The following is a 22,686-nucleotide window of genomic DNA, read 5'->3' as shown; positions in this document are numbered from 1 at the left end:
TCCTACGAAGGCCTGAAGTTGTGCACAGATCTAGTATGAGCATGAGAGAAGTGCGGGTGTGCATTAAATGGCTTGATAGAAACGTGTGTGCTCGATATTATATTACTCGGTGCACTGCAAATTCGTCACGGCCTCCTTGTTTGGTGCAGTACGTGAAGCTGACCTTGATTTTCTTCTTCTTGTTGGAAGCGGTGAGCTTGGATTTAAATGAGGTCATAGCAAGTCGTTGGAGGCTTTCCGTGCGGTCGTAGTATGAGGCTGGTTGGTGAGGCGCTGGATCCAATCCAGGCACGAAAAGATTCCAAGCGGGGCATGACACTCATGCGTGATCCCTCCCAGCGACAGTTTGGATTTTGCAGCCTAAGCCAGCACAGTTCGGCTGTACCGCGCTCGACAGAAAATTTACCCCCACAAACATCATAAACAACGGACCCCGATGCAAGGAGGGAGGACCTCCGTCCAGCCAGAAGATCGTTTGCCCACAGCACGGCACAGGACCCCGGGGCGACAGGTGAGGCATCGCCATTCGCCACTGTGAATTGACGGAACAGCCAGCGATACCGTTGCGCTGAGGCTCGCCGTCAGCTCTCATGGTCCTCGTGCAACGACCGCTACGGCTGTCGGTGCGCGCGTGGGGGCGACCGCGGACTGCGTCCTCGCGTGCGCCACCTCGCAGAAAGACATGCCACTTTTTTAATACGTACGGGCACGGGCACGAGCACGAGAGAACCAAGCCGTGGCGTGACGGTGGCCGGTGGGTGCGGCGTTGGTGTAGACCGTCACCGTAGAGCAGGAGCGGGGAGCGTGGGGTTGTTGTCAATTGTATTGTATCGTAGCCCCGCACCCCGGGAGTGAGTTCGGAAGTCCACTTCAGTAGCACGTCGTACGTGCAGCTCGGGTAGCTCGTGTCCAGTGCGGCCGACGACCACCGGCCCGGGCTGCCGTTCTGGAGCGGACGGGGGACACTGGTGTGTGCATGCCGAGGTTGTGAGCGTGCGCGGATGGCGGACCATGCGGCGGCGGCGGCGCCCATGACCATCGACTTCCTCCGCGCGCGCCTGCTCTCCGAGCGCTCCGTCTCACGGGCCTCCAAGGAGCGCGCCGACCAGCTCGCCGCCAGGGTACGTATGCTGCGCGCGCATTCTTGTGGATGCCAATGTCGGCGCCGTTGATTCGCGCGTCTCGTTCAGGTCGCGGAGCTGGAGGAGCAGGTCCGGGCGGTGACGGCGCAGCGGCGGCAAGCGGAGCGGGAGGCCGCGGAGGTGCTGGCCGTCCTGGAGTCCCGGGGCTTCTGCGGCAGCCTCTCGGACGTACTCGACTCGGGCTCCGACGACGACGCGGACGAGGAGGAGCTGGACGAGCCACGCGACGCCACGGTCACCACCGGCGACCCTGCGCCCCGCTCCCACGGCGAGGAGGGACAGGAGCAGGAGCAGCCGCCGGCGAAGGGCGGAACGAAGGAGGAGGACGAGGACGCGACTTCCGGGACGGCCCTGCAGCCGGGCGGGCTGTCGTGGAAAGGCCGGTGCGCGAGCCCGCGGAGGGCCAGGCAGCTCAAGCAGCGGCACCGCCGGAGCTACGTCTACTTCCTGGCCTCGCAGTCGGACCCCTCGCCCAAGTACCGGATGGGCCAGTCCTGCCGGAAGAACAAGCGCAAGGAGCTCAGGTCTCGCCATTAACTGTCGTCCTCATTTCTGCAATGCCATTCTTGTCAGATTTTGACACGCTGCAGTTCTGTATGGCAGTAGCATTGCAGCACTGACAGAGAGTCGGAAGGAACAGCGAGATGGACCACGCTGCACCGATGATGATGGCCGGACCAAGTTTGACGGCGAGGTGGGCGGAGACGACCAGCGGAGCTCGGGCGACGGTGGTGGTCAGTACGTGATGAGGCGCGACGATGATGATGGGGAGATGGAGAGGGTGCTGGAGAAGCAGGCCGAGCTGATCGGGCAGTATGAGGCCGAGGAGAAGGCTCAGACGGACTGGGAGAAGAAATTCAACGACACCCGGAGTTCACCCAACAAGGTACTACTACCACCGACGTATGAGCTGCATTTTTGGCAACAAAATCACTAGTTCTGTCAAAATACGTCAGAGTTAGCATCATGAATGATGTGTCCTTGATGTGAGATTTGACATGATGAACATTGCCGGAGGTGATAGTTCTTGCACCGATTTGACCCATACTTTTGCTTTCCAAACTGCAGGGTGACGCTGAGGCAGATTGCAAGGTACCGGCGAGATCAGGTGGTGATAAAAAACTCCTCGTTTCCAGACCACCCAAGAACGCATCAGAGGAAATGGGGCGGACCGCTGCCGTTTCAGCACAAGGAAGCTCCAGCTACAGCACGGCCACAAGAAGAAGCCAAGACCAGCAAGGAGACGCAAACTCAGACGGCTGCTCGAGCCGATACGCCAACTCCGCGTCTTCCGGGATCTGCGCCGTCAAGGCGCCATCGGAGTCGAGCCCGTCGGTCAGCAAGGTGTCGGACTGGAGCTCGTCACGCTTCCACGACCACGCGGACGACACACGGTCATGTCGACAGTCGAGCGGCGACATCGACGTGGAGAGCGTTCTCCAGGCCCTGCAGCGCGCCAGGATCTCCCTGAGGCAGAAGCTGGACCGGCCGCTCCCGCCCAGCCAGGTGACGCTGGCGCTCCCGGCGCCGGGCGATGAGTACCGTGCGGACCTCTACGACGACGACGGCAACAGTTCGTACAGGGAAGAACACAGTGGCTCAAGTCCGTCCCGGCAGGAAATACTGGCGCTGGGAGCACCGGAGGACTACCATGGCTACCATGACTATGGAAGAGAGGAAAGCCTTTGGGTCGATGGCGCCAATGCTTCGCTCATGGAGAAGCCGAGCGGTTCAAGCCCTCCTCGGCAGGAGATCCTGGCTCTCCCGGCCCCGGGCGACGATCGCGTCCCCGACGACATTCAGGGCGACGTGAAGATCCCTGTCAGCAGCCCGGGCCTGTTCCGGCTGCCGACAGATTCATTCCCAAAGGACAAGGGGCTGTCAAGAAGCAATGGCCATGATTTTGAGCTCGGACATGACACATACAAAGATGATGAAGCTGGGGTTTCAGCGAGGCAGTTGTATGACCCGCACGGTTCCGCGGCTACTTCTGGTAGGTGCGGCGTTCCAGCAAGCTCAGGCTTCACGGTAGGGGGCGCTTCGGTCCTCTCTGGGATCCCAGGACTCCCGGAAGACCTGAGAAAGGGTGGCGGCCCTCTCCGGGATGCGGACCTGTTCATGCAGCCGCGGCTGCGAGTGCATCATTTCTAACAAGTTGATGCTGTAGCGTGTGTTTGCCGTTGATTGTTTGTCTATAGCGTGTGCTGGTCGGCTTTTTCCTGTGGTCCGATGACAGACAGTGGCGTGTATGCTATGCTCTGCGGCGTTGTCAAGCACAGCCAGCTTGTTCACCGGCTGCACCGGCAGTGGAGATAAGATGCCTTTGTTTGCTTGATATCCGTGCTAACCTCGCCCAAGGCAAGACAGGAAAAGTTGCGTCGCTTTTCGCCGGTCGCATGCGTTAGTGCGACCCTGCAGTCTGCAGGTGACTGAAACTGAAACAGCCAGTTTGAGTGCTGTCGTCTGGCCGGTGTCTGCGGCTGGCTGCCGGCGACGCACTCGTCCTGGCGTGCCTGCTCCATCTCTGGCCCATCCTCTCTCGGCGTTTGTAAAGGCATCCACGACACTCATGATGATGACAGCGAAGTGCGTGAACTTTGCTTCTGGAGCAATCTCGCCGCACCTTTTGCCCCGCGCAACACCGTGGTGTATGCATCTCACGTGTGTTGCCTCCAGTTGCAACAGTCATCATGGCGTGTTGCTGCAAGCGCTACGCTCGAGCTGTGCGCTGCAGCTAGCTGCCCTTCCAGTCTGCCTTCGCTGGAACCTGTGCAGAACTCTCGTAAAACTGCCGCCAGCTTCCCACGATGACTGTCCAAAGCTCGGCGACGCAGTCCTAAGCAGCCTACCAGACACGAGCCTGCAATTAAGGATGCAAATGGGTATTCTCCAAACCTCTTTAGTTCAACTAAATGAACTAAATTTGAAATTTTAGTTCAGCAGAGGGTGCCATGGGGGTCCCAAATTTCCATCCCTAGCTGAGATTGGAAAAGGTACTTAAAGAGTTGATTCAAATGCCAGTAAGACTATACACCTACACTCCAAATGCCAGTATGCAAAGAGACCTCTGATTTGACCACGTTGGAAGTCAGATATTTGATTCCTGTAAATATAAGCCTAATAGGTCGATCGGAGCCCAGGCTTACTTCAGACCACTTACCGCATCCACATATACATATCATACCCCCTAAAGCTACTAATATCGGAAGAGCAAAATCCCTCAATTATAATACACACTAGTCAAGATAATAATACTAGGAAAATTCGTCCCACGCGTCAAGCGTCAGGACAAGAGAACTAACCTAAGGAGCAATTCTTCGGAATATACACTCAGTACCTCTGCTGGGGAAACGGTCCGTCATGGAACATGAGAGGCTCCATTTCTTTCGCGTGTGATTTCGCAAGTAGATCCATTCAAACTCTGGAGAGTCACAGGCATGCTATAGGCCCATGCATTTGACCCACCAGAACGCCCGCCCTATCTTGAAAGGAAGTTCATAGTCTTTCAAGAAGGATGGTTCTCTTGTCGCCTCCTCTGCTTCTGACCATACATACAAGCCGCGCTCTTGGCGTCCGCCAGGGACAGTATTGTCGAGAATGACAGCAACCAGAAACGCAATCACCATATTGAGTGACAGTACCGTATTGAGGACGTAGTTTACCTGAGATGTGGGTAAATAGAGAATCACGATTAAACTTCCTACGTAAATACAGTACTATACATGTAATATGCTTATGCACACTTTTCAGAATTTTTTTGCGCTCCAGAAATAAAGCTTTTCAGAAAAATAAATAAAGGGCCACCTGGAGCCCGTCCACCAAATGCCTTTTTCGTACGAAACCACCACTAAATTAGCATTTTGGGCCTCAACCCAAGCATACAGGTCACAAACTACACTTCTCTAGATGTCACTCGACAATCCACAATAGTGAACATTTACTTTACAAGTATTTAAATTCGCTACAAAGTAAAAACACACTCAACAACAACAGCAATAAAAAAGCCATACAGTCCCAAACAAGTTGGGGTAAGCCAAAGTTAAAACCCATAAGATCTCAAAACCAAGTCACAGTTCTGGATAGCTAGCTTCGACGCACCCCTGTCCATGGCTAGTTCTTTGGTGATATCCCAGCCCTTCGGGTCTCTCTTTACGGACTCCTCACATGTCAGTTTGGTCTACCCCGACCACTCTTGACATTATCAGCACATTTAACTGTCCGCTATACACTGGCGCTTTTGGGGGCATGTGTTGTATATGCCCGAACCATCTCAGACGACGTTGGACAAGCTTTTCTTCAATTGGTGCTACCCCAACTCTAACACATATATCATCATTCTGGACTTGGTTCTTTCTTCTGTGACCACATATCCATCTCAACATGCGCATCTCCGCTACACCTAACTGTTGGACATGTCGCCTTTTAGTTGGCCAACATTCAACACCATACAACATCGGAGGTCAAATTGCCGTCCTATAGCGTTTTGTCCCTTCCATTTGGTTTCTTGGATGCATAGGATATCAACGCCTCTCCGCCATTGTATCAGCTAACTCCCATAACTTACCCATCAGGGACCCTACTTTCCAGCTACCGATGGGGATGCTACTAGAGCCTTGCTCATTTTCCACTACACCCGAGGGTCAATGTAGTGCGCCACTAAGGATGCGATGACCGATCCTTGCTTACTTCTCACCGTATCTAGTACGGTGCGACACCAAGGGGGTGACGGCCCGGCCCGGCCCTTGCCCATTTAAGACAACACCTGGGTCCCAATATGGCGCGTCGCTAAAAGGGTTATTATGACCATCCCGGCTTAATAGGAATGATAGACTACTCATATCAAGAAGGTGCACCATCTTTTCCGGGAGCTCATCCGAAAGGAACCTCAAAGTTAAGAGTGCTTGGCTTGGAGCAATTTGAGAACGGGTGACCGACTAGGAAGTTCATCCCGGGTGCACACAAGTGAGGACAATGTGCGCAGAAAAGACTAGTATTGGTCGGTGGGGCTAGTCTAAATCCTACTCCCTCCGTTCCGATTTACTCGTCGTGGTTTTAGTTCGTTGGTAGCCAGGCGCAACAACCAGGAACCGGTGAGTGAATCAGTGGGTTTGGCCAGGGCGTTACAATTGGTATCAGAGCCGCCCCTCGCGGTTACACGAGCGCGTGCGGGTCAGGTTTGTGGGCATGTGGATCATGGCGCGTGTGGCCCGTCATGGCACACGACATGGCACATGTGCTCCTGCTGGGCCAACGAGGACATTGGTTCTTTTGAGTGGGGGTGTATGTGGCATCCTGGCTTAATAAGAATGATAGACTAATATCAACAAGATGCATCTTCTTTTCTGGGAGCCCATCCGAAAGGATGGGTGGCCAACTGGGAAGTTGATACCGGGTGCGCACGAGTTAGGATTTAGGACAAAGTGTGCAGGAAAGACTAGTGTTGGTCAGTGGGGCCAATCTAGATCCTAGGTGGTAGCCAGGCACAACGGCAAGGAACCAGTAGGTTTGGCCGGGGTGTTACAGTTACGCCCCAAGGATGTTCTTCTGGGTTTCACCTCCATAAGAGTGGTTCAGTTATGACGTTGGCTCGCCAAGCCTATCACAACCCTCCTTTACCCAGGCTTGGGACCGGCTATGGCTATGTTGAGATAACATAGGCCGGATCAATTTTCAATTGAAGCGTGACTTTGAGTAGCAAATTACCAAAAAAAAAAGTTGTACATAAGATTGTTTGTCAAAATGGTAGTAGTTCTTTAGTAGCAATTCCAAATATACCAAGTGATCCATAGGACAATCCCAGTAGCCTAGCATATGCTTGGTCCAAACCAAATATCTGTTTTTCTACTAGTCAGACGGTATGAAGAGTTCTAATTGACAATAGAATTTGTGCATTTTTATCAACAAAACACAATCATGCAATCATCATTTAAACTATAGTATGAAGATATAACCATGCAATTGTTATTTAAACAGTAGAGACTAAAACATACTGATGCAAAAGATAGAAAGTTCAGTACATACCCCACCAAATCCAGTGTCTACAGGCCCATGTGATGCAACATTGTATGGCTGAAAGTAGGTTGGAACTGATGAGTTTGTGTTCGGAAGTAATCCGTACTGTTGGAAGTATGAAGGAACTGATAGGGATAAAAACAATGCTAGCCCAACTACAATACTGTTTCTCGAGCTTCCTGTGGCACCATAACGAAGATTGGACAAGCCAAGAGCACAGAGAATGGCCCACATGAAACAAAGGAGAGCAGCAACCATAACATCAGGGATGGAAGCAATGAAAGCACCAACTTTTCCTACAAATGAGATAGAGAAATAGTTGTCAGCAAGAACCATGCATGCTATCACCTGACTAAGTGATGTTTGCTCTTCCAATATTGTGTAAGAGCATACGTCAAGACTCAAGACAAATGCACGTAGTTACTTACCAACAAGAGAGAGAAGTATAAGTACAATAGCACCAAATCCAACTGCCTTGCGGCTACCCATTTTAGTCACAGCGATCGTATGTACATTTTCTGTTATTGTTGCTGACCCAACTCCTGTTCCCCACAGGCCAGCCAAGACTGTGGAGATACCCTCAACGCCTATACCCCTGCTAACAATTCCAGCTGTTGGTGGTCTTGTTGCCACAAACAAAGATGACGCATGGTAGGAACCAACCTTAAGTCAAGTGAACACAGCAGAATTGTAAGAAGATAGGATTTTTTATTATGATGAGCGTTCAATGGTTCCATCAGTATACTATCTACATAAAGATCCAATTTCAGGTAATCAGAACAATAGTAAGACATGTGTCTGGGAAGGAAGCATATTTCGAGTTGATGGTTAACAAAGACTCTTTATAGTTTAGATCATTTTAAATAAGTTAACTATATCAACAGACACAATGTAATACTCCCTCTGTAGACAAATATAAGATGTTTTAGATCACTACAGGGAGTACATTGCAAGCTTATTTGAAGAACATATAAAATAAAGTAAAGCCAATATGATGAAGGTTTGAAACAAATCCCAACTTACAGAATCAACTGATGCAATAACTGATACAAGACACATCACAAGGCCCATTTTCCAATTGAAAACTGGAGTGCCCCATTGCAACGGGTACGGAAATCTGAACCAAGGAGAAACTCTCAAGGCATGTGAAGTGTCTACACGGCAAGATTTCATCCTCAATACATGCTTCCGGCAAAAGGCTGATATATTGTTTGAAGCAGGAATATTTGCATCGCAACCTTTGTAGCTGTAAACTCCACTCGCTGTCAGAGCAAAAGCAACAGCCCATGTGATTCCTAGACCAAGAGGAACCTAAAGGGGCAGCACATCAGTAGTTCAAAGGTTGGTATCTCATGCAGTCACAGTAACCGTAATGCAGCATAAATGAAGACAACAGGTCAATACTTTTAGCCCATCTTACCGCATAAATTAAAAAAACCCGGTAGCCAAATAACTTTATTTTTCGAAGGTACTGCACCAAGAGAAATATAAAAATATCAGCATAAAACTATTTGTAGTGAAGAAGACATTACAGCATTTAACAAGATTTCAAGTGTACTCACTAGTGCAAAGATAATGACCATCATTAATTGCAGGAGGCCCATCTCTATACATGACCCTAATTTAGTGAACCCATAACTGAAAAACGAAAGTCCAACAGCTGCAACCGTTGGTGAGACGACAATTGGATTTATCAACCTGAAATAAACAGAGATTGAATTGTAGAACAGAAGAACAAAATTAGCTTGGTCGATGGTCACAATGCCAAGCCAATCTATTGCACCAGCCAATGAATTCATCACAGAAATATGTTTAGGATACTGGGATATATCTAGGTTCCCCCTCAGGCCTATGACGTGGACTATACTGGGTTACAGATATTTTCTTAAATTTTTGAAAGACAGCTCTTGAAGTTATGACAACTTGGATCTGATACCATATTGAGTTGCATACTTGCAGGCACCAACCAGTTAGCCCAAAAGCCTAAGTTGATAAGGAAAGGCTGATCCTATACCCATGCTTCAGTAGTTGTAAACAAAGTTAAATTATGGACACAAATCCATAACAATAGCACTCAAAAGCGGGAAATGATCATTAAGATGTTTATTTATGTTGATATCATGCAATGCTAATAATTAATCTTTACACAGTAGAGCTAAGTGAAAGTTGTGTCCATATTCGAAATATAAGTTACTTTGCGGTAACACAAAACTACCAGAGTAAATTTCGCTACCTATGAGCATGCATCGTTCAAATCTCGATTTATTCACTACCTAGGTCAATCAGGTCCATGGCAACATCCTATTAGCATATGGACATGTCAGAGCAGCAGCAGACAGCTAAGATGAAAATGACATGTATCTTACTGGAAGCAAGGGAACAGAACCTTAGAAATAGTGACATGAGGCCTGTATATCCCAGCAGCACTTGGAATACACCTCCTATTATGATAGCTCCCTGCAGGTGCTTCATAATGTGTTTAAAGTTCTGCAATGATATAATTTGAGTTAATCTCAGATAACTTATTTCACAGGCCCTGCATTACAACATGTGCCACGATCATGTTATAGAGGCTGTGTTGTGTCACTATAACACAAACAGGGGAAAAAATGCATACATTGTCATTGAGCCCAAAGAATTCAGGGGAGTTGATAATTGCAAGCGCGGGGGCAAGGTACACAAAGGATGGCCCCTGCACAAGTGGCAACCTCGTTCCGAACAATGTGTGCAACAATGTGGTTAATCCCGAGACTAGCAACACCGTCGACACCACCGCTGCCGTGTCGTCCTAAAAGATATGCATCCAAACAGCACCTATTAAGCAACACCCCGACTGAACAGCCATGCTATATGAAAATGAAATACTAGTAAAAATTCAATGATGAACTCACGGCTGAGCCACCCATTGCAGGAACCATCACGAGCGGGACCAGGATGATCGACCCGAGCATGGAGATGTAATGCTGGAACCCGTATATCACTACTGGAACTGCAGCACAGCTTAAAAATCCACACATTAGCAAGCCGTATAACCCTCATCGGAATCGTGGATGTTTCAGTTTTCCTCCTTCGGGCACTTACATATTCCAGGACTGTCACGGAGCTCGTACTTCACGTGCGCCGGCCGCTCCGGTGCATCCTCTTCCTCCTGCAGCTGCGGCAGCGGCGCCGCGGCCGGCTGCCCGTTCGGCCTTCCTCCATCCGAATCCCTCCTGCGCGCCCTCGCGGGAGGCGCTGCGGGAGGTTGTTGTGGTTGCTGTCGCTGCTGTGGCGGCGGCTGTGGCTGCTGCTGCTTGGCATTGGTCGCAGCGGCGGCGGGAGGGGGCGGCAGGGCGGGGTTGGGCCGGGCCGGTGGGCCGGACTCCAGATCGGCGGGGGCGCCGGGCGGGCGGGGGAGCGGGGCCTGCCCGGAGCTCGGGGCGGAGGCGGCAGCGCTGGACTCGCCGGAGACGCGGGGCTGGAAGCCGGTGCGCTTGGCCCAGGAGAGGGGCTGCGCCTGCGGCTGCGGCGGCGGCGCCGGGGGCCAGGGGCCGGGGCGCGAGCGGCGGGGCGGCGGCAGCGCGCCGGACGAGGAGGCCATGGCGGGGCGCCGGGCCTCACCGCCGGCGAGCGGCGGCGCTTTGGGGGAGGGGAGGGGCGGTGCGGCGGTGCGAGGGTTTTAGGCGAGGGGTGGTGTGGTGGGGGTGGCGGAGGCAGTGAGCTGGCTGGAGAGACGCGTACTAGCCCGTGCGTGCGTGCGGCGCGGGGACGGAGGGAGGCGGAGATTTTGCGGTGGGGTGAGTGACTGGGCGCGGGGCCCGCGGCGTCAGTGCACGTTATGGCGTCGCGGCGGGGGCCGCGTGGCTGGCCCGCGTTTGAAATTTCGGGGGACGGGGCGTGACGCGGCGAGGGTTTCGGTCAGCCCAGCCCGCCCGGTTTGGTCCCGGTCCCGGTCGGCTCGAGCGGCGCGGAGCGTGACTGTGACTGTGTGCGTGATCGAGTGATCGTACTCGAGACGTTGTTTGTTCCTTTTGTCACTAGCGCTGCACCTCGCGTGAGGCCGTGGAAGTTACGCCGTGGTACGGGATAAGCAGGGTTCTCGTGCGTCCGCCACGGAATTACTGAATGAAATGAAATAATTTAGCTTGGGATGTGGCTTGGAGCATTGAAACATTTTTGAAAAAAAAATGGGTGCCGACCGGCTGCAAAACTCCTCGCGTGCATACCCGATCCGATCTGCCGCCACCTGTCCTACCGATGCATCGCACGGCATCCGCTCGCGTCCCCTATAGCGCTCCTTTCTTCGGCTTAAGTACCTCATATCGGCTCCAGAAAATGCCATTTGGCTTGTATCAATCACTTCCGCAGCAATCAGTGTTTCCCTGGATTGACGAGCACCGTGCCAGTACGCCTCGCCGCCATCTCTCTCCCATGGTCGCATCCGGCCGGAACGACGGCCATGGCCGCCGCGGGCCGTGCTCCCGCTGCCTAAAAGTGCCACCTCCATCGAAAGGACGGGAGTCGCCACGCCGGAGTCCGGCAGTACCAACGGTCTGAATCGCGTAAACCACACGGACGAGCACACGAGGACGGTTGCAGCTCCGCCTCATACCGCCCCGCGCCGACAGTGAAGCCGCCATGTACTTGCCGCCACCGCTCATAAAAGAAGCCAGGAGTACGACACAGCCAACATGACTGGAGAAAGAGGCCAGGAGGATGATGTGATTGCCGGTGGTCGTGCAGCTGATGGAGAGGAGACACTTCAGATACGGTAGCTTCTTCAAGACAAAAGTATTCAACATCGAAAGAACTTCATGATGATTTGGAGAAAGACATAGATAAGTTGGACTTGGGAGCAGATAATTCTCTCAGCAAGATGAAAGAAAAGTCAAATGAGGATTTTCTCTAGTTTTGATTGACTGTGCTGCAGAAACATTAAAAGGTGTTGTGTCATTTAGAGTTCCTCTGGAGGTAATAGGCGCAAACGATCAAGCATCTCTTTCGAAAAGAACAAAGGAAAGAACAAGAAACGTGCTAAAAAGACGAAAAGAAAGGTATTGATCGATTATACCCAATCTAGCAAAGCTATTATCCACTATATGCTTCTATACTTAATTCTTTATTTCTTCGGTTTTTACGTCTGACTATAGGAGAAGATCCAAATAATGCAACAGAAAATAGAGAGGAACACAATGATCCAAATGAATTGATTGTGAGACATATGGCTTGTACTCACTATTTTCATTTCATAATTTACTTAATCACATCTTTAAACTATTTCATCTTTCATGATATAGGATCTTAATGCTCGTAGCATCGACGTTTTATGACACATGATGAGTATTGACAATCTTGGACCATGTCTGCTCCAGTGATCCAAGGCGGATATGGTACTGCCTCAATGCCAACATTATCAAGTGATGTGTATGGTCGGACTTCGACCATGGCTTCCCCGTTGATTGAAGGTGGTCATGGTAATATGCATCCACGCGAACACTCTCAACAAATGTGTATGGGCAGCCTTCGACCATGCCTGCTCCTTTCCTCCAAAGCAGGTTTAAAAGTCTTCTACATGGAATTCAGCAAGAAGCCACACTGTCCTAGTATATTAGAAAGTTACATTTTGATAAATAGCTTCTGGACCAATAACAATGTTTTTGTTTTTACATGTGAGTGACATGGTTGAAGGTTGACGATTTCTCATATGCTTTGAAGAACAATTTGCTCTTTTCATTCTGATAGAGTGCCAAAATCATGAAAATATGGAACCTTGCTTTGTAATATGTACAAGATTATCTAATTATATTCTCATAGGGCTGCTTTAGTGGAATGGTACACCTTAATGTTTAAACTTCAGTCCAATTTGAATCCATTTGCAATCACTTTCCAATCAGGGTTGTATGAGTACAATGAAACGTTCAGAAATCTAAAATGTGAAATCTGCACGCTTACACTTTTGATACATTGATGCCATCCTTTCTAACAAAAAGGAAGTAGAGTTCTCGCTTGTAAGCTAGCAGGACCTAGCCGTGCTTTCTCGTTTGCAAGAAAATCAAGATATGAGCATGTAAAAAACAAATTAGTTGTGGCAAACCCCTAACATCAAAGATGATATATAAAACATCTGTTGCTTTTTCGATTTATAGATGATCGCAAATACCTATCCTTTATTCTTTTTACAGATCAGAGCATTTACAATCAACAATTATGAACTCCATTGAGAAGAACGTCAGCGAGCATTTTGTCATCTTTTCTGAACTCGTAGCGGGCCATGAAAACGCAAAAATAATCCAAGCAACTGACATGAACACAACTTCTGCAAAACAGGGCAAAGTGTTTTTGTTTACTAATAATAGAAATACAGTGTGATATCAAACAGAGTTGAAATCTAATAATTATACTCGTGAACTATTATGCATTCATGCTCTAGGGAGACAGGATATAACAATTGCAATGCCCATTGACCAGATAATTGCTACCACCACAAAGCTAGAAAATCAAACTATAATGGAAGGCGATGGTTCATCAGTGAAAAGCTACTCTTCTTTTGAATAGGGAAACGATTTCATTCAGTTGTTGGTGAACACGGATATCAGATCCGGCAAGCTCATTGAGGGAGTCCTGGACTAAGGGGTCCTCGGCGTCCGGCCTGTTAGCCATGGGTCGGACTGATGGGCCGTGAAGATACAAAGACCGAAGACTCTACCTGTGTCCGGATGGGACTCTCCTTAGCGTGGAAGGCAAGCTTGGTGATCAAATATGTAGATTCCTTTTCTGTAACCGACCTTGTGTAACCCTAGATCCTCCCGGTGTCTATATAAACCGGAGGACTTAGTCCGGAGGGGAGACTCATTACCATAGTCATACAGGCTAGACTTTTAGGGTTTAGCCATTACGATCTCGTGGTAGATCAACTCTTATAATACTCATATTCATCAAGATCAATCAAGCAGGAAGTAGGGTATTACCTCCATAGAGAGGGCCCGAACTTGGGTAAACATTGTGTCCCCTGTCTCCTGTTACCATCGACCTTAGACGCACAGTTCGGGACCCCCTACCCGAGATCCGCCGGTTTTGACACCGACATTGGTGCTTTCATTGAGAGTTCCACTGTGCCATCCCCAAAAGGTTTGATGGCCCCTTCAATCATCGTCAACGATGTCGTCCAAGGGGAAAACCTTCCTCCCCAGACAAATCTTCGTGTTTGGCGGCTTCGCACTGCGGGCCAACTCGCTTGGCCAGCTGGAGCAGATCGACAGCTACGCCCTTGACCATCAGGTCAGATTCGGGAGCTTGAACTACGTCGCGAACATCCGCGGAGACTTGATCTTCGACGGATTCGGGACCGCGGCAGTCGCTCCCCGTCGCCACGATGAACATGACTTAAATCTGTCATCGGACTACACTCAGGAAATCGCACCTGTAACCGCTCTGGCCTTAGATCCGGAGCGGATCGCGCCATCCAAGGACGGGAAGTTCAACCCCGCCTCGGAGGCCGCAGACTCTGCGGCGTTGGAGCCGCACACAGACCTAACCTCAGGAGAGGCCTGTGTCATCGGAACCCCGGACTCGTTTCCAGCCATAAGTTCCGAGCCATCTGCGTCCGCATATTCGATCGCCGAATTCAGCACCGCGGACATCTTCCAGCACTCACCTTTAGGCGATGTGCTAAACTCGTTAAAGAATCTATCTCTAGCGGAGGGCTCTCAGCCGAATTATATGTTGGGGAACGTAGTAATTTCAAAATTTTCCTACGCACACGCAAGATCATGGTGATGCATAGCAACGAGAGGGGAGAGTATGTCCACGTACCCTCGTAGACCGAAAGCGGAAGCGTTAGCACAACACGGTTGATGTAGTCGTACGTCTTCACGATCCGACCGATCAAGTACCGAACGCACGACACCTCCGAGTTCAGCACACGTTCAGCCCGATGACGTCCCTCGAACTCCGATCCAGCCGAGTGTTGAGGGGGAGTTTCATCAGCACGACGGCGTGGTGACGATGATGATGTTCTACCGATGCAGGGCTTCGCCTAAGCACCACTGCAGTATTATCGAGGTGGACTATGGTGGAGGGGGGACACCGCACACGGCTAAAAGATCAAACGATCAATTGTTGTGTCTCTAGGGTGCCCCTGCCCCCGTATATAAAGGAGCAAGGGGGAGAGGTGCGGCCGGCCAGGAGGGGCACGCCAGGAGGAGTCCTACTCCGACCGGGAGTAGGACTCCCTCCCTTTTCCTTGTTGGACTAGGAGTGGAAGGGGAAAGAGGAGGGAGAGAGGGAGGAAAGGGGGGCGCCGCCCCCCTCTCCTTGTCCTATTCGGACTAGGGGGGGAGGGGCGCGCGGCCCTGCCCTGGCCGCCTCTCCTCTCTTCCACTAAGGCCCACTATGGCCCATTAAGCCCCCGGGGGGTTCCGGTAACCTCCCGGTACTCCGGTAAAATCCCGATTTCACCCGGAACACTTCCGATATCCAAACATAGGCTTCCAATATATCAATCTTTATGTCTCAACCATTTCGAGACTCCTCGTCATGTCCGTGATCACATCCGGGACTCCGAACAACCTTCGGTACATCAAAACATATAAACTCATAATATAACTGTCATTGAAACTTTAAGCGTGCGGACCCTACGGGTTCGAGAACTATGTAGACATGAACGAGACACGTCTCCGGTCAATAACCAATAGCGGAGCCTGGATGCTCATATTGGCTCCCACATATTCTACGAAGATCTTTATCGGTCAGACCGCATAACAACATACGTTGTTCCCTTTGTCATCGGTATGTTACTTGCCCGAGATTCGATCGTCGATATCTCAATACCTACTTCAATCTCGTTACCGGCAAGTCTCTTTACTCGTTCCGTGATACATCATCCCGCAACAAAATCATTAGTTGCAATGCTTGCAAGGCTTAAGTGATGTGCATTACCGAGAGGGCCCAGAGAAACCTCTCCGACAATCGGAGTGACAAATCCTAATCTTGAAATACGCCAACCCAACAAGTACCTTCGGAGACACCTGTAGAGCACCTTTACAATCACCCAGTTACGTTGTGACGTTTGGTAGCACACAAAGTGTTCCTCCGGTAACCGGGAGTTGCATAATCTCATAGTCATAGGAACATGTATAAGTCATGAAGAAAGCAATAGCAACATACTAAACGATCGAGTGCTAAGCTAACAGAATGGGTCAAGTCAATCACATAATTCTCCTAATGATGTGATCCCGTTAATCAAATGACAACTCATGTCTATGGCTAGGAAACATAACCATCTTTGATCAACGAGCTAGTCAAGTAGAGGCATACTAGTGACACTCTGTTTGTCTATGTATTCACACATGTATTATGTTTCTGATTAATACAATTCTAGCATGAATAATAAACATTTATCATGAAATAAGGAAATAAATAATAACTTTATTATTGCCTCTAGGGCATATTTCCTTCATTATATCCGGTTTGAGCTGGAGGCGGATGATGGAGAATTTCGTTTCCCACCCACCGCCCACTTCATAGCCACTGTCGAAGACCTAACCGACACGCTCGATTACAACTCCGAAGACATCGACGGTATGGACGACGATGCCGGAGACGAGGAGGCCCAAAACCGGTCGTTCACTGGACGATGGACGACCACTTCCTCATATGACGTATACATGGTAGATGCGCCAAAAAAATAATAGCGGCGATGACAAGGAAAACCCAGCGAAGGAGGACCCTCCTAAGACACAACCAAAGTGTCGGCGTCAGCGGCGCCGCTCTAAATCGCGCCGCAGCAGAGACAGCAACACCGACACAAGAGACGACAACACTCCGGATGGTGCCGAAGACACAGAAGAACCCGACGAACAAACGGCCGAACAAGACAATCGGGAAGATGGGCAAGTTATCCCCAATGAACAGGCCATAGACGAAGACTCGGAGGACGGTAGTTCTCATCCGCTCTCCGAGGAAGAGGTGAGCCTCGGCAACGAGGATTTTATCGTGCCTGAGGAACCCATCGAGTAGGAGCGCTTTAAGCTTCAGTTAATAGCCACTGCGAGGAGTCTGAAAAAGAAGCAGCAGCAGCTTCAAGCTGATCAAGACCTGCTCAATGACAGATGGACCGACGTCCTGGTAGCCGAGGAATACGGCCTTAAGCGCCCAGCCAAAAGTTACCCGAAGAGAAAATTGCTACCTCAGTTCGATGACGAGGCGGCAGCACCCGCACCAGCATCGCGCAATAGGGCGGACTGACCACCGCGCGGTCAGGATAAAACAACAACTCAAGCCGAACACCAAACTGCCCCACCTCGCCGTAAAGGCAGGGATAAGACAGCTCGGGGTTATACATATGACCTTCGCCAGGACCTGGACAGTAGAGCAGGACATACAAGATCGATCTACGGATCGCGAGGACGTGCCCTGACATGCGAGGATGGCTATCTATTCGGACGCGACAAACCTAGTCACGCCCGGGCCGAATACCGCAGACGGACTCCATCGGAGCTACATCGCGATGCGGCCCGATATGGAGGTGCCGCACACCCTCTTTGCTTCACTAACGAAGTAATGGATCATGAATTCCCAGAAGGGTTCAAACTCGTAAACATCGAATCATACGATGGAACAACTGATCCCGCAGTATGGATCAAGGATTTTATTCTCCACATCCACATGGCCCGCGGGAACGATCTTCACGCCATCAAATAACTCCCACTAAAACTCAAAGGGCCATCTCGGCACTGGCTAAACAGTCTGCCTGAAAATTCTATTGGCAGCTGGGAGGACTTGGAGGAATCTTTCCTTGACAACTTCCAAGGTACTTATGTCCGGCCACCAGACGCCGATGACTTAATTCACATAGTCCAACAGCCTGGAGAGTCAGCCAGGAAATTCTGGACTAGGTTCCTAACTAAAAAGAACCAGATCGTCGACTGTCCAGATGCCGAAGCCCTAACAGCCTTTAAGCATAGCATCCGTGACGAATGGCTAGCCCGCCACCTTGGCCAGGAAAAGCCAAAATCCATGGCAGCCCTCACGGCACTCATGACCCGCTTCTGTGCGGGAGAGGATAGTTGGCTGGCCCGTAGCAAAATTACAGCAAGTGACACGGGCACCCCCGAGGCCAAAAATAGCAACAGCAAGCTCCAACGCAGCAGACACAAACGCCGAAGTAATGGTGACAACACCGAGGACACAACAGTTAATGCCGGATTCAGTGGTTCCAAGTCCGGTCAGCGGAAGAAGCCATATAAAAGAAACAATCAGGACCATCCAGCTTGGACCGCATACTCGATCGTCCGTGCCAAATCCATGGCACCCCTGATAAACCAGCCAATCATACCAACAGAGATTGTTGGGTTTTCAAACAGGCCGACAAATTAAATGCCAAGAACAAAGAAAAGGGATCGCAAAGCGAGGACGATGACGAGGAGCCCCGGCAACCGAACACTGGGGGACAAAAGAAGTCCCCCCAGGTTAAAACGGTGAACATGATATATGCTACACACATCCCCAAGAGGGAGCACAAGCGCATGCTCAGGGACGTCTATGCGATAGAGCCAGTCGCCCCAAAATTTAATCCATGGTCGTCATGCCCGATCAATTTTGATCGACGGGACCATCCGACCAGTATCCGTCATGGCGGTTCAGCCGCATTGGTCCTTGACCCAATAATTGATGGATTCCACCTAACGCGAGTCCTTATGGACGGCGGCAGCAGCCTGAACCTGCTCTATCAGGATACAGTACGCAAAATGGGCATTAACCCATCACGGATCAAGCCCATAAAAACTACCTTCAAAGGAGTCATACCAGGTGTAGAGGCCCGCTGCACGGGCTCAATTACGCTAGAGGTTGTCTTCGGATCTCCCGACAACTTCCGAAGCAAAGAGTTAATCTTCGATATCGTTCCTTTTCGCAGCGGCTATCACGCACTGCTCGGACGAACCGCATTTGCTCGATTCAATGCGGTGCCTTATTATGCTTACCTCAAGCTCAAGAAGCCCGGGCCACGCGGCGTCATAACAGTCAATGGAAACACGGAACGTTCCCTCTGTACTGAGGAACACACCGCGGCCTTAGCAGCAGAAGTACAGAGCGGCCTTTTCAAGCAGAACCTCAATTCGGCGGCCAAGCTCCCGGACACTGTCAAGAGGGTCCGGACTATTCTGCAGCATGACAGCTCGGCTCGTCAAGAGCTCGATTAGCAATTTGGCCTTCGTCCTAGCCCCACTGAAGTGGCGGCATTTGTACCACGCATACATAACTACGCACTCAAAATACCATGGGCATAGACGGAGGCATAACTAGCCTGTGATCCGCAATACGGCTTGACCGCTCCCGGACACACATACTTTCACTGTTTCTCTTTCCCCTTTTCAGGCCTCTTTTCCATAGGTTTTCCCCGATGTCCTGATCACCGGTCCTATCAAAGGATAAACACACCAAGATGACAAGAAGCGCAAGCGTACATGGGAATTTCTAGGTGTTTTCTCTAACGATCACTCTACCTGTTTTTAGGACCCGCACGCAGCTCTCCCTTGGTCGTGGCATGTCAAATTGCCCGTTGCTTATCGCACTATTTGTATCAATGTGCTTTGACGTATTAATAAAATTGCAATGAGAACAGTTTGCGGCCCAAATTTTGCGGCCCTAGCTCATTATCTTTGCTCCTTTTCGGTTTTCCTCTATCTTCTGTTAATAACCTTATCAAGTAGCACCCGTACACTTTCGTACGTTCACATTTGCCAGGGGCTTCATAGCGCCCCACACTACGGCAACAAAGTCCGAACACTTTTTTATAGTACGGTTCGGCACCCCGAATTTAGCATTATATGCATTGGCTCCGAATCATGTCTTTGGTCAATAGTTGGGTTGCCCGGCTCCTGTGCTTGCTACCTTACGTTCCGCTATATCGGCTAAGGTAGTAAAGGGAGAACTACTGCGATTGTGCGCTGGTTCACCCGATGGAGCACCTCAGTAGAGAAAGCCGGAAACTGACTGTCATGATGCGGCGAGAGCCGGTCAGTTCTTTGGAGGTCTCAAATCGTTGGAGATTTTTTCCGCATTACGCGAGGGATCGGTATTTACCCGATCAGGCGCTTATTGCACTCTAGTTCGGATACTAGGGGATGCGCCAACATTTTTATTGTCAAACTCCTATGGCTAAGTGAGGGCGTTAAAGCCGCATAGTCTGATTGCCTGGTTCGTTGCGCTAAACAACTCCTTCAAGGACCATATAATTGGATCAAGAGTGTTTAGATTCCATCCCGAACACCTCCGTACTACCTACATGGGGGCAGAAGCCGACGACTGGCCAACCCTCAGATTTCATACAACACGGCCGCACAGGAGGTAATTTTTTTAATAAAAACAAAACATTATTTTACATAACAACTTTGTTTGATCATACAAGGCCGAGACAACATGAATGTATTCATTCAAAAATAATGTCTTTTGCACATTGCGTCGCCACAATGCGAGACCCCTCCAGGACGTCTTCAAAGTATCGCTCGGGTGTGCGGTGCTGCTTGCCCTCAAGCGGCCCCTCGGTCGCTAGCTTGACAGCGTCCATCTTCGCCCACCACACCTTGACATAGGCAAAGGCCAGGCGCGCGCCCTCGATGCAGACCGACCGCTTGACGACGTCCAGCCGAGGACAGGCACTCACCAGCCGCTTCACGAGGCTGAAGTAGCTGCTGGGTATAGCTTCGGCAGGCCATAGCCGGATTATCAAATCCTTCATGGCCAGTTCGGCCGCCCTATGTAGCTCGACCAGCTGTTTCAGCTGATCGGTGAAGGGCACTGGATGTTCTGGCGCAAGGTACTGCGACCAAAACAGCTTCTCCGTCGAGCTCCCTTCTTCGGCTCGGAAGAACTCCGCAGCGTCTGACACGTTGCGCGGCAGGTCCGTGAACGCCCCTGGGGAATTCCAAATTCGGGTTAGTAAGAAATACTTCCTCTTCACATACTTGCTTTGCATACTAAACGCCTTACCTGCCACGATCTTCTTGGCCTCCTGGATCTCCTGGAGGGCGCCTTGGGCTTCTACCCGGGCCTCTTCCGCATTTTGGCGAGCCTTGGCGAGTTCGATCTCTCGAACCGAAACATCGCCCTCCAAGGCATCGCACTTTTTCACCGCGTCCTGGAGCTCTTGCTAGACCTCGTTGAGCCTGGCCTTGAGCTTCTTGCGGGCGGCTTGCTCCCTGGCAGCCTTCTCCTCGTCTTCGGCCAGGGCCTTTTTTAGGGCCTCGACCTCGGTCGTTGCTCCTACATAAATCATGGCATCACAGTCAATACACAACATTTATTCTTTCCGAATATATAGCAAGTCATTGCATACCTTGTTGCTCTTCCAGCTGCTTCCTCGCTTGGCCGAGCTCTCCCTCGGCCCGCTCCAGCTTCTGCTTTAGTCCGGAGACTTCGGCAGCGTGTGAGGTCGCGGCCAACAACGACGCCTGCTTATAAGACACATTTAGTTAGTTCCCTGCGAAAATTAATTGATCCTCTGTCCGGCTTTTCTTTTCGAACACCGGACAGTGTCTCAGGGGCTACTGTCTATATTGGGATTTTTCTCTTTTGCGTCGCTTACCTCAAAGCCTGTCAGCAGGCCGCTGCAGGCTTCCGTCAGTCTGCTTTTGACGGACTGAACCTTCTCAATCACCGTACCCATAAGGATACTGTGTTCATCCACAATGGAAGCGCCTCGTAGCGCTTCAGCAGATTGTCCGGTCCCTCTGGTTGGACAGAGGTCACCGGCGGGATGGGCGTGCCTCCTTCTGTCGAGGGAGGCTGCTTGCCGGATTCCAGAGCCTTGTGGGTCTCCGGAACCATATTCGGTTGGGGGCCAAATTGAACCTGGCCCCCATCATCTGTCGCCATGGGGATCTATTCCCCCATGTGTCCGGCGGCCGAGGTCTCGACCTCTGGCGCCGCCCTGACGACCTCCGGAACCTCTCCCCGGCCAGGAAGGGTCCTTCGGGACGACACCTCGACGTCGCCCTTGGCTGGGGGAGAGTGAGCGGCCAGCGGTGACTCACTGGCCATCGCCTCTGAATCCAGAAAACCTCCTGACGAGGTTCGTAGGGAGCTGTTGTGGGCCAGACTGCAATAGCATAACTAACCATGTTAATACAATAAGGAGGAAAGGCCGGATACACGGGCGAGCACGAGTCTGTCAGGACTTACGACACAGCCAGGGGCTTGTGATACGTCTCCGTCGTATCTACTTTTCCAAACACTTTTGCCCTTGTTTTGGACTCTAACTTGCATGATTTGAATGGAACTAACCCGGACTGACGCTGTTTTCAGCAGAATCGCCATGGTGTTATTTTTGTGCAGAAACAAAAGTTCTCGGAATGACCTGAAACTTCACGGAGATTATTTTTGGAAATAATAAAAAATACTGGCGAAAGAATCAAGACCAGGGGGCCCACACCCTGTCCACGAGGGTGGGGGCGCGCCCCCTGCCTCGTGGGCCCCCTGGAGCTCCACCGACCTCAACTCCAACTCCATATATTCGTGTTTAGGGAGAAAAAAAATCAGAGAGAAGGATTCATCG

The 22,686-nt window shown here is 50.8% G+C and overlaps 1 protein-coding gene and 1 pseudogene across 1 annotated transcript; one reads left to right on the top strand and one right to left on the bottom strand.

Annotated features, from left to right (window-relative positions):
• The first annotated feature begins 185 nt into the window (after positions 1 to 185).
• LOC109734596 (uncharacterized) lies at positions 186 to 3,477 on the top strand (annotated as a pseudogene).
• A 736-nt stretch (positions 3,478 to 4,213) lies between these two features.
• On the bottom strand, positions 4,214 to 10,749 carry LOC109734595 (nucleobase-ascorbate transporter 12). Its single transcript, XM_020293800.3, has 10 exons — positions 10,236 to 10,749; positions 10,046 to 10,143; positions 9,772 to 9,942; positions 9,541 to 9,641; positions 8,717 to 8,852; positions 8,575 to 8,625; positions 8,178 to 8,465; positions 7,583 to 7,817; positions 7,164 to 7,450; positions 4,214 to 4,804 (listed from the first exon to the last, which is right to left on the bottom strand). Exons 1-10 carry the CDS (start codon positions 10,732 to 10,734, stop codon positions 4,583 to 4,585), a joined length of 2,088 nt encoding a protein of 695 aa, XP_020149389.1. The 5' UTR covers positions 10,735 to 10,749; the 3' UTR covers positions 4,214 to 4,582.
• Between the last annotated feature and the right edge of the window lie 11,937 nt (positions 10,750 to 22,686).

The sequence above is a fragment of the Aegilops tauschii genome, chromosome 3, assembly GCF_002575655.3.
Source record: "Aegilops tauschii subsp. strangulata cultivar AL8/78 chromosome 3, Aet v6.0, whole genome shotgun sequence".
NCBI lineage: Eukaryota > Viridiplantae > Streptophyta > Magnoliopsida > Poales > Poaceae > Aegilops > Aegilops tauschii.
The sequence above is the reverse complement of the archived record's forward strand: the minus strand, read 5'-3'. Positions and strand labels throughout refer to the sequence as shown.